Raw genomic sequence first — 12795 nt, 5'->3', positions numbered from 1 at the left:
GCTCATAATATTGCATACACTGTGAAAAATACCCATCTTAATAAGTAATGTAATTTAGGATTGAGTCTTGATATCGTATTTGATTTCCAATGCGAATCAAGAATTTCCTTGAATAAAGTATCTTTTTTCTTGATACAAGTTTAGTGATCTGCCTTATTCTGCCTTGTTTCAACATACTGACACTTGTTTCTAGACAGAAGTAAAACTGAACTGGAAACTGGATTTACCGCATCCTATTGGCAGAATTTTTCACTTGCTTTGAGATAAATAAGCTTTTAAGACTTCATATGAGACTAAATAATAATGACTAAAGATGACATTTTTTTGCAGTGTATTTGTCTGCGTTGAGGATGTTTCCAGTATCAGTAGCTGGGTCATGCTGCTTTGCAACCAAAACAATCTTCCTCCTTTCTATGGTAAACGGACGCAGCCACTGGAGATCTCTGCTGGTGTCGGTGTGGGATGAGAAACGGCCTATTCCACTGGGAGAAGTTAACCACAGGCCCCATCAAAGAGTCGCGGTTAAGAGGAGGATTAAATATTTGATGAGGACAGAGTGAGAGGAGTCAGAGGCGGCGTGGATATCAAAGAGAGAGACGATCTGGGGCAGTTTAAAAAAAATAGGAGCTCAGGTCGACGTGATGACAAAACACAAACATACAGGTGTGTGTGTGTGTGTGTCTGTGTCTGTGTATGTGTGTGTGTGATGTGTGCGTTCATTCACAAGTAAACAACCCGCACACGAAATTCACAGCTGCACAGTCAGATACACGCAAGCTCAGGATAGATGTAATGACGGGGGCAATGTGAGCGTAGTACAGTGGAGGAGGATCTGAGTCACAGGAGAGACAGATAGAGGCAAAGAGGCAGAAACCGAGAGAGAAGCAGAGAGAGAGACAGAGAGAAAAACAAGAGGAGGTAAAGAAAGCAGGGCAGCAGGGTGGTGCAGGGAGGAGTGAGGCCGGTTTTTGATCAGTCAGTCAATCAAAGCGTAAAGGAAAAATCCAGAGGTAGAGAGACCAATTTCTCCACTGACAGAAGCCTCAATAGACCAGAATGCAATGCAGCCACAAGACATGTTGTGTTTTGAGTAGGGGAGGGGGGGGGGCTCTCGCTTTTTCCCTACTGGAAAGCACTGCTAACACTAATTGCTCTCTCCACCTACATGTGCAACTCACAGCTGAATGCAACAAGCTCACACCTGTTCTCTGGTGGTTGTCGAAAGGTATTCTGGGAAATGTAGGGCATCATTAACTGAAGTACAACAAAAAAACACCTCATCACAAAATAACACTTGGAATGCACTGAGCATCACAGATTGATGATATATAACAGTAGAAGAGTGTCTGAGGGTGGAATTTTCCTTTAACACAACAAAAACCATCCATTACATGTTTTCTCATCACATCCACATTTGCATGTCAGCATTTAACAGTTAAATTGCACAAACTTGCACTATACTGCACAATGTAACCACTGAAACATAGCAGTCTGGGAATAATGGAGGATAATGGCAGGTTTTAGTGTCACATTGTATCAGTAGACTGGGTTTCAATGAAGAGTTTTAGTTTCGTGGTCTAAACGCCATTTCAGAGACTTGTACACCCCGCCACTAACCATTTCCTGGTAAAAAAAAAAAAAAGAAAAAAAGAAAAAAGAATGGAATGAAGAGGAAAGAGATGTTAGAGAGGGGGGAGGCAGGCGGGAGAGAGAGAGGGAGTCACATTTTAAAGTGAAACATTTCCTTCTTTTCAGTAGCGTTTATCATCCATATTCCAACAGCGCCTTAGCCACACATACGCACACACACACACACACACACACACACACACACACACACACACACACACACACACACACACACACACACCAGACGAAACAAGAAAGGACAGAAAGGGAGAAGGGAGGAAAACAGGGAGAGGGAAACAGGAAAAAAAGGGAAATGAAGAGTGACAGAAGAGCAGGGCGAACTTATGGGAAAGGAAGTAAGAAGGAGTTAAGAGCGATAAGGACAGCAAGACAGAGATGGAGGGAGGAATGAAAGGGGGAAAGGAGGAGGTGGGAAGGAGGAATGAAATGTCAGACGTAACGAGAATGGAATTACAAGGCAGGAAGCCGGTGAGGAATCAGAGGAGAGGGAGGTGAGCTCAGAAAAGCAGAAAAGAAGCAGGAAATCTGTTCGATCCCATTAGAAACGAATGGGAAAAACAGAAAAATCAAATCCTGGAACGGTGTGATTTCACTTGTGTGCATACAGACTTGCTGTTTGGCCGCATGTGGAGCGTTACATGTTGTACGTGTCTTTAAAGCTCAAGTGACTGTAATCTCCAGAGGTTTATAAGCAGTGAAACTAAGCTACTGTACAACAACTGTGTAACAATCAGAATCTGACTCATCTCCTGCAGTATCAAAGAGATCTGGGAGACAACTCTCTGTCTAGCTCTGTCTCTCCCCTCCCCCCCCCCCCCCCCCCCCCCCACACACACACACTAAGATCATACACTAGTTCTGGATGGGAAACAAGACTTTCAGGGGGTTTGTCTGAGGTAAGACGTTTTGCACAATGTTCTCAGCACTGCGTTGGTTCCTTTCCAGTTGGGAATTACAGTTTCACTGGTTATCATTTTTAAAGGCGACGCTTATCGCATACAGAATACCGCGCTATGACATGAAAGAGGCACATTTCTTTGATCGCGTCTGCGTGGTTTTGAAACAAAATGATTTCCCCAGTCGGATCACGGCAACGCTCAGGGAACATTAGCTTGAAATGGTTGAAATAACTTTTCTAAAGTCACGGAAGGGTGAGGAGTGATATTCCAAACATAGGCGAGTCTATGGGGAATATTCCAGAAATGTAAAATGATACAGGAGTGATGAGATTAAGAGTCCAACGCTGCTACGATAATGTCTGCCCAGCCAGTGTGTGTGTGTGTGTGTGTGTGTGTGTGTACGTGCATTTCAAGTATACACAAGCAAGTGAGACAGACAGCAAGATACAGCAAATGAGTGAGAGTGAAAAGGACAGGAAGCACAAGTATGAGAAAAAAATGGAAAGATTCGTTGGAGCTGAGTGTCAGACAGAAACGACAGTGACAGAATGGAAGAGGCGATGTGGTGCAGAGGGAGATGGATGGATAAAGACAGAGATACACAGGAAGAAGGAAGGAAGAGTGTCGATCTTCTAAGTAGTATCTGTCTAACTGCAAAAACACTCTCTGTCCTCTGAGATAGAAACAAGATGCAGCATAAGTGGATGTGTGTGTGTGTGTGTTCACAAATGTGCATTGTACACATTGTAGTGTGCACATACAAATCAATATACTGTACTACCGCAGTCTGTGTACTTCTGTATTATCTGCAAGTGTGTACAAGCATGAACAGAACAGAACAGAACAGAACAGAACAGAACAGAGTAGAATAGAATAGAATAGAATAGAATAGAATAGAATAGAATAGAATAGAATAGAATAAAACTTTATTGTCCAACCTAGGCTGGGAGTTTGTCTTCAGTCTAACCTCAGACAGTAAAAACATCAATTAAAAGCACACACATAATACAACAGTGCAGACGCAGGACAGCCACAAATCAATAGGAAAATAAAGTTTGTAAGACCATGTGTTTTTGAGGGATTCTTTCCTGGCAGAGACTTCTGTTTCTTCCTGCGGGTGTCAGGTGTTTGACAGTAAGCAGAGAGTAATGTAATGCACACATACGAAAACACTCAGCTCGGCCAGAATGAAATAACAACAAAACAGAAACTTTGACAAAACCAAATTAAGGCGTCATATTTACCGTGATGAATTACCTTAGCTTGGGCCATTTTCAAGTCTGTGGAAGTTGTTTTTCATACTGTGCAAGAATGAATGGCAGCAAATGGATTCTACTGAAGAAAGGAAAATGCCCTGATATCTCCAACTATGCTGACTGTGTGCAGAGAAACGTAAAGGAGGGCAGCAACCTAGACGATTGGCATAAAAAACACTGGTATTATCCTTTAAGACTGAATATGACACTAACATGGTCTGTAACATTGTTTGCTGTGATGGAAAACCTGTCTCCCTCTACATAGTCACAGCGGCCAGCATACGAGAGATCGCATGTGGAGCGAGCACAAGCGTCAACCAGAGTGATTGAATTGGGGTGACAGGATGGGCAGATGTCACACTGACAGACAGCAGATCCAAGATGGCCCCTGATTAAGTTAATGACAGCAGCCATCATTCTAATTGGATTGTGTTCATTGACAATTGCGGGCACACACACACACACACACACACAGGAGTAAACAAACACTTGCAAAGCATAGCCAGAAGAGACAAGCTGCCCTAGTGTAAAGGGAAATGCCACCAGTCTGTGAGGCGGTGTCTATCCTGCTTATCTCAAGCATAACAGCCTGAACTGTACAGCTGCAGGGAGTGGAAGTACAGACAATTTCAGTGGGGTTTAAAGGGCTGTGACATGATAGAGAAAAAACTCTTACAGTACTCATCCAACTTAAAGTAAAATCCACCCTAAAACACAGTTAAAAAAAAAAGCTATTGGTGATATACAGTACCTTGCATTTCTGCGCCTTTTCTGTTTTTTGGCAGTCGACTTGTCTCATTACCACTGATAACTGGCCAAATGTAGACGGTGTGACATCACATCAAGATTTAATGGCAGAAAATGTTTCAACTCTCTAAAACATCAGTGGTAAACATCAGGTTTTGGTGTCAGTCTCCTCAGAATCAAAAAGCAAGAGCTTCTTTCTACACTCATCATTTTGCACCGATGTTCAACAATCATACAGGGAGAAATCCATTGTAGAAGAGGCAGAGATACCAATGTCTCCACTGACAGTAGCCTTGATAGACCAGAATGCAATGCAGCCACAAGACATGTTGTGTTTTGAGTAAGGGGCACAAAAACTCACTCTCTTGCTGTTAATATACTATCTCTATCACTGTCACTATTGCTCTCTCTGCCTACTGAATGCAACAATTTCATGCCGGTTCTCTGGGGGTTGTTGAAAGGCATTCTGGGAAACATATGAAATCACTAATTGAATGCATTGAACATCACAGATTGATGGTATATAACCAAGGGTGGAGTTTTCCTTTAAAGCTTTTTCAGAGTATATGTGTCTTTTTCCTGCCCGTATGTGTGTGTTTCTTTGTATGCATGCATGCCTTATCTGTATGTTTGTGTGCCTATGTGTGTGTGTTGGTTGCTACTGAGGGAGGCAGAGAGTCAGCTGAATGGCCTAATAGAGTGCCGCTGTGTGAAAAGGAGGAGAGTGCTGCTCGCTGAATGCTGCAATAAGAGGCCGAGGTCCTAATGGATGGCAGGTCTGAATAGGCCTCTACTCTACTGTACGCTCCCTCAAGGGAAGTGTGGCCCAAGGCACTCACAGACTCACAACGCTTCCTAGCGTTCTCCCTCTCTTTTCCACTCATCATCATCTCTCTCACACACTGAGCCATTCAGTTTCTCTCTCTCTCTCTCTCTCTCTCTCTCTCTCACAGACAGAGCCATTAATTCTCTCTCTCTCTCTCTCTCTCTCTCTCTCTCACATGATCACCTCACGCTGTGTAAGAAGCTACTAAAATCCTTTCCAAATCAAGCCCAAAAAGAACAAGGGATCAGCAGAGGTAGGAGGGAGGAAAGAGAAAGTAGAGGCAGCGATATAAAATAAAATAAAGGAGGATATTAGAGGTGGAAACCTATAGGGAGGGGTTTCCTTGCCACATAGATTGAAACCAAGGCAGAGGAATATTACATAAAGGTAGGTCAGGTCAAGAACATTACAGCTGCTGCAGCCGTCCATGAGCCACGGCCTCCTTCCCATACTTCCATTTCAGTCCAGGCTTTTACTGTGAGCTAAGTGGACCCAGCTACTATTGTGGTCCCTCATATCCATCGATCGGCAATAAAGCTCGCTCAATTCCACCTCATTACCCAGAAGACCACGGTGAGCGCATTGAGCTAATTTAGCCGCCATGCCAACCTGTGACTTCAGTTCAACTCTCACGCAGGGACAAGCAAATACAACTCGTGGGAGGAATGCAGAACATTGGCATATGGTGTTTTGTTAGTTACAAAAAAAGTCACATTATCCCTCTTTCTCTCTGTCCCTGTTTTCACACTTGCAGCGAAGAGCTAAACAACCGCTGTAACTGGCGCAGGTGAAGCACACAGCAGATGGTGTTGATCGAATGTGAGAACGGCACTTGCATCTTAACATCTCTGTTCCATCGCCGTCAACTCGCCGAGCAGTCGTGTTTCTCTCCCGAGGTGTGACGCAACCACGCCGAACACTAATTGTCCCTCGTCCCTCGGCAATTATCGGGATGTAAGAAAAACAAAAGGCTTGACTGGATTGATGGGGTAATCAATGAGAACGTAACTATGGCAACAGGCTGTCAGGCTTAATTGGATATTTCTGGCTCTTAGAGCTGGATTGATCGGGACCGGGAGTGCCTGGGGATCCTAATTTAGTTGGCTAGGTGTACTGGCGTGTTTGGACTAAGGAACAGTGAAAGGTTATATGGATCAATTTAGCTTGTAGAGCAGGGGAGTAAAACTGCCAGGGTCCCACTGGGGCGACCCATGCTAAAAATGTGTGTATTCATTGTAGACTAAGATGCTTTAGACAAAATCGCCCTCTCAAACAGCATATCTTATAATGTAGTTAACTAGGTGTTCTGTGCTTTTTCAGGATCAGTAAAATGTTATATAGACTAATTTAATTAGCTTTGTGTTCTGTGTGATTTACACAAAGAAGGAAAACAATCTTCGCAGCTCTACCAAGGTCCTTGGGTTGTGTGGAGCTATACAACAAGGTATGAATACAGCAAAAATATAAACAACACACACAAACAATGAACTTGTATCATTTTTTGGCATGTAGCAACCCAACTGGTATCATCTTGCTGGAGGATGTCTAGTTATATTGGATCACTATGTGGCCTAAAGCAGTGGCTGTGTTCCAGTGTCTATTCTGACCTGAAATGAGGAGAAGCAGATTGTTTCTGTGTGTTTCATGGTCTCTGGGCGGTGTGCTAGGAGAGACAATGGACCCCATCTAACAAACAGACTCAAATTTGCATTCTTTGTTCTAATCACAGATTGATATTCCACAGCTTTTGATCGTCAGATTGATAACAAAAAAAGAAAGATATATACAATCTCAAAGCCTATATGGTATTACAACTATCACTACATGAAAAGAAATGACAACCAAAATCCACTCTCAACATCAATGGCTTCCTAGAGGTGGCATGGTTAGTAAGAGAGACTGTCCTGTAAGTGGAAGGTTTCAGGGAGATTTTTGAAATACTTTCACCAGCTTTTAATGCAAGATACTCACCTTTAAAGCGCGGGAACGGTTGGCCAGCAGTTTCTCGATGTTCCCTGCAGCAGTCGCCACCAGTTCTCTGGCGTTGTTGGACTCCACACTGAAGTGCTTTTTATGTTTATCGTATATCTGAGCCAATCAGAAGAGAAGAGCAGAGGTCAGAGGTCAGCATAACAGGAAACTTAAGCTGATTTGAACTCCAAATCCTAGACAACTAGCCTAAACCGGTGAATTCAGATATATTTATATTTTTGTTGGATTTCAATATACATTATTGTTCCCCTAAGAGCGAGAGGAGCAGGTAGGGGTTAAAGGGATAGGACACCCTGAGTCCAGAAGAAGTGGCTGTGAGAAGCGGTGGTGTGTGTGTGTCTGTGTGTGTGTGTGTGTGGTTTAGGGTTTGGGCATGGAGTGTTAAGAAATGTTTCTAACCAAAGCTCGACTTACTGTATCTGAGGCTGAAAATTTTACTGGCCTGTCATCTTGTATCCTTCATTGGACTTCACTGACCAAAGCACAGTGATTAAAAAAGGAAGCTACATGTCCAGTGATTAAATTGCAATGTCAGGTTATGTAACAAGACTATTTACTGTGCTATGGAATATGATCTAGCAAAAGAAATAAGAAACACAAATGCCAAACAGCCAATTATTTAGCAGCCTAAGGGGTTTTCATTGTCCGACATTCAAAACGCAGAACTGAGGCGCGCGCATGTGTTTGTCTTCATCCTCCAGGCTTCTGACAGATTTTGCTTTAATGTAAGAGTAATATTAAAGGGTAATACGACTGAATTTCAGATTTTAATTATGTTATTCCTATGACCTAGTACAGCTCATTCAGTAAGTGAACAATGACATCACATAAATACACAGCTCCTTGGAGAATTATTATTAGGAGATGAGGGTCATAGCATCCAGACACAATTTTTTATGCTGGAACTGATAACGCTAGTCTTACACTAAAGCTTTTTAGTGGTTACGTTAAAGCAAATACGGTCCATAGAGTCCATAGATTCAGTGTACCATTCACAGTGTATGGAAGAGTTCCAAGGAGTCTGGATGGAGGTATGTCTGCATGCTGTGTATGCTTTGTTTAAAGAAAGACTCCAAAAGCATCAGGTATTGATACAGTAACAGAAGAAGAGAATTCATCGAGAATTCATTGTGTTTTGTAAAGTCTTATAATGACTTCAGTGATGCTTTTAGGTTGACTGATTTTCTTCTCGAAAGGCATTGGGGAGGAAAAGTAAATCATATCAGTTAATGTGGATCTAAACAGCTTCTTCCCTACTGCAATGACGTCAGCTGTAGGGGTGTGTGTGTGTGTGTGTCTGTGTGTGTCAGTGTGAGCACTAGGCCCAGCACAGTATAGATTTGACACTGATGGCCTCTGATTGTGTACATTGGCCTGGCAGAATGGAATGATGCTGCATTATGTTAATGAGAGGCTACTATATATAGACTGGTGATGTGTTGTGACAGCTGAAGCTGTGTGAAGAAGAGTCGTGGGCGTTAATGAGAGCGAGAGCGATAAGTGGCAGGCAGAATGCACAGTAATTCCTGCATTTCTTGCATCTGGGCAATGAGGTTTTATGACAAAGATGAGGTGGTTGTCAACTTTTTTTTATTTTAAATTGGGTCTAGAAATGAATGTATATGTGAAGCATGAGAGTAAAAATGAATGCATTCGTGAGTGGAATTGCCTTGTTTTTTAGTGTTTTCAAATGTAATGCGTGTGTGTGCGTGTGTGTGTATGACACAGAGAGTCATCTTTACCTGTATTAGGTTCTGCATGCCGCTGGCTGTGTCCGTCAATGAGATCAACTCTTTCTGCATCTGATCCACCCATTCCTTTATCCTGCGAACATAAAGAAAAACAAACGATCAATCAACCAACCAATCAAAACTGTTCACTCCTCTCCCTCCTCCAATGGAAAGCTCCCCAGTGGCCCATCAAATCAAATCTGTGGAACTGCTTCAATCCCATTCGCTCTCACTTTGAATACAGGCCCACATATCACGTGACACGAAAAGGGCATTACTGCTTACTATTGCAATATGCTAAAATACTGTATAAATTCAGGGGCAGCATGAAATAATAATGTTTAGAAGAGAATATATTGCTCTGCTCCACATGAGCTGTGCATTAGGGCAAGAGTTATTCATGGTTGTCAGCATGAGAGTGTCAGATCTTCGGGGTTGAGAGGCTGGTTAATGTATAATGTATCAGAGAGAAAGGAATAGAGAAAGAGAGAGAGAAAAACGAGAGAGAGAGACAGAGAGAGACTTTAGTAACAGCTTCTACTGTACAACGCTGCGTAAATCGTCAAAGAACAATACAAGCTCAGCATCACAAGTGAACAACCAGTAATATTCTCTAACATACCAAAGCAACAAAAAGAAAAAACAAAGGTGGTGTATATGTGTGTGTGTGCAGTATGTGTGTGTGTGTGTGTGTCTCTGTGCCCACATATGTAAACAGTGACTACCAGAATGTCTAAACTGTTATAAATCAATTTTATTTCCCTTAACATAGCCATGAGGCTTTTAAGGACACAAGATCCTGATACGACCCCCTGGCATAGTTAAGGAGGTGTGCGTGTGTCTATATCCATACCCCTCACTGTCAAAACACCAATGAATCTCATTACTTGGCAGGTGAGACATGATACCGTTACACACACCCTATATGCAGCGTGCAAGGTTATCTTAGTATCTTGGCATCTCATCTCAACATATAGGGCTAACATATGTCTGTCCCTGGTGCACCCATGTGAGCACCCAGAGGTGCCTCTGCTTTAGGGCTGCACAACTGATAGGGAAAAATCAAAAAATCTAAATTGTAAGAGGCAGAATTATTCTAGCAGTGGTAAAGATGTTTCAGACAGCCTCCAACGTGCAGAATCTCTGGCCAACAAATCAAGTTGCACTTCAGAGAAAATCTTTGATTGCATTTAAATGGAACAAATCCAAAACATTAAAACGCCATTTTTTCTCCTCCTCCAAATTCCTCAGTAACTTTTTTCAAGTGCTGAAAAAGAAATTATGGAGGAAAAGCCATGTCCAAATGTTCATGATTCATACTGCAATCGTGGTATTAAACAATATGATATTTTTGACAGCCTTGTGCCTTTCAACTGTACATACATTTCCAGAAGCCTCTGAAAACAACACGCATATACCTACAGACACTCCCCCCAACCCCTTTACAGTAGTCCATAAAAAATACATGACAGAATCCATAAAGAAAATTAACCTTTCTCCCCCATGGTATGAATTAACCTCTTCCCCTCCCAGACTGCTGTGGGGCCTTTGACATATGAACCCTGTCTCTGTTTTCTTATTTAAAAAACACAGTGTAATGTGAGTAGGCTTAGCTCACACTGGAAATGTGCGGCATAGCAGCCACATATATTTAGCCTTCTGAGAGACAGCTGCTTGGGGCAGAGAGCAGTTACAGGATGGGCGTACTGTCAGCACATTGCTCTTTCAACCCCCTATCACACTTGTCCATAGACACACACATACACACACACACACACACATCCAAACACCTACACACACACAAATAGGCAGATATCAGCCCCTACAAATGACACTTCAGTGGATTTATGTTTCAAACTCATAGCTGGTATCTCTGTTGACTACATGGAGCCAACTCTAGGGTTGAGACAAGGTCCACTGGCTGTGTAATGAGCAGGTGTGTATTGAGCTTGTTGTGCATGTGCAACGTCCAAATGAGCCCAGTAGGCCCTAAACAAAAGGGGTGGAGCGTTACAACAGGTGTTGAATGGGGATACGGTGAATGGGTGTGCATGTGTGCTCTATCAAAAAGGTAAAGGAAGTTCAGTATCTTATGTTTATACACTGTGCTCCGTTGCAACAACTGCACACTTCTACATGAATTCAATTAATTAATACGAATAGAGCAATATTCAGCTTTCATTGCCATATTCCCTGTGGCAATTAGCGGGCTAAAACAGCTGCTAAATAGCATTTTTTTGTCTTCTGTTTCATATTTACCAAACCTGTTGGCCACACTACACTACATTCACATACAAACAGTGAGTGTATAGTCTGATGCGAGGTAATGATGAGCGAGCAGAATGCATATCCCCAGTCGCTGATCCAAGGTCAGCATGGCATTTCTACATATAGTCAGCTCTGGTTCATGCACTCGTTGGCCCTGCTACGTCTACAGTGCGTCTCTGCAGAGCTCTAATGAGGAGAGGGCTGCACCTAAAACCTCACCCAGGGAGGGTCCGCAATTTGTGGGTAAAAACATTTCGTTCACTCACTAGCCTGCAGCAGCTTGGAGGCTCCTGAGGTCAGGTTGTAATACTCATTGTTGATGGCTCATTCTAAACTAACTAACGCTGGGATGAAAATTTGAAATCTCTGTGACCCGGCTTGAAAAAGCAAAATCCCCTGGGTAAACACTGAAAGGACAAGCAACGCTCTGATTAGCCACTTCCACAAACAACCAACTCCCTCTTATCAGTAAAAGCATAATATTTTCCCTGCATAACACCAGGGTGTGTGGCTTCCTCGAAATTAAGTGAAGGAAGAGCATACGTTTCTTTAAGTATAGAGGCAGACTAAGGAAAGGGTCTGAAAAAAGGAGTTTCAACAAAGAAAAATGCACGACAACAAAACCGTTTGATGAGAGGATGGAAACTTGGAGCAGGACATGGAAAAATGAGATAGCATCATTATCCCCTCCCCTTCTAGGCTCCTACTCCCTCCCTCTCTCTTTCTCTGTCTGTCTCTCTCTGTCTCTCTCCTCGGGGGAAATCGGAGAGGGGGGCGAAGTGGAAGGGAAGGAAGCCCCCAAAATGGCTGGTGAGCCGGGTTAGAGCCACTCGGCTGCGGCGGTTGCACACTGCAGGGCTGGAAATGAGGGGAGCCATGTGAAACCCAGCCAAGTGTGAGACCTGCTGGCATTACAAGCCTCCCTTTCTCCCTCACTCCTCTCATTGAGTCATTAATATCACCCACTTACAAAGCAGACTGTTTTTCTGACAGCCGATTGTTGACATTTTTTTTCACCCGTCTTCTTCCTGCTTCCCTTTGTTCCTTTTAGCGCTGAGATGAAAAGCTGAGGATACCTGTCTCATCCAGTGGGTTGTTTGTGAGGGTAAAAACGTGGCTCATGGTCCATGCAGTACAGATCATCATGGGTTCACTGACTTCAGAGAGCCTGGAGACACACTTGGTTGGAGTTTAGATGAGCAGATCGTCTGATACAGGCGCTCCAACATTCACGATATGACATTAAAATTTCATCAAGTTCTTTCCATGTCCACAGACACAAACACAAACGTGCCAGTGTGTTAAATGGCGTGAAATGAGATGAGGTGATGGTGAACGGTGCCAACATTACTGCAGATCCTACCACATCTCTGCTGTAGAGTCAGATCAATTGAGAAAAAAAAGCAAATAATGAACCACAAGAAATG

The 12795-nt window shown here is 43.0% G+C and overlaps 1 protein-coding gene across 1 annotated transcript in view; it reads right to left on the bottom strand.

The window, feature by feature from the left end:
* LOC139663158 (voltage-dependent calcium channel subunit alpha-2/delta-1-like) overlaps positions 1-12795 on the bottom strand; it is an 89069-nt gene that overhangs the window by 64221 nt on the left and 12053 nt on the right. The window contains 2 exon segments of the mRNA XM_071541721.1: positions 7350-7466; positions 9113-9194. Of these exon segments, the coding sequence (XP_071397822.1) occupies positions 7350-7466; positions 9113-9194 (199 nt within the window).

Source organism: Centroberyx affinis, unplaced genomic scaffold (assembly GCF_046629955.1).
Source record: "Centroberyx affinis isolate AG114_WGS23_722 - 3 ecotype Tasmania unplaced genomic scaffold, CSIRO-AGI_Caff_v1 ptg003935l_1, whole genome shotgun sequence".
Lineage (NCBI taxonomy): Eukaryota > Metazoa > Chordata > Actinopteri > Beryciformes > Berycidae > Centroberyx > Centroberyx affinis.
The sequence above is the reverse complement of the archived record's forward strand: the minus strand, read 5'-3'. Positions and strand labels throughout refer to the sequence as shown.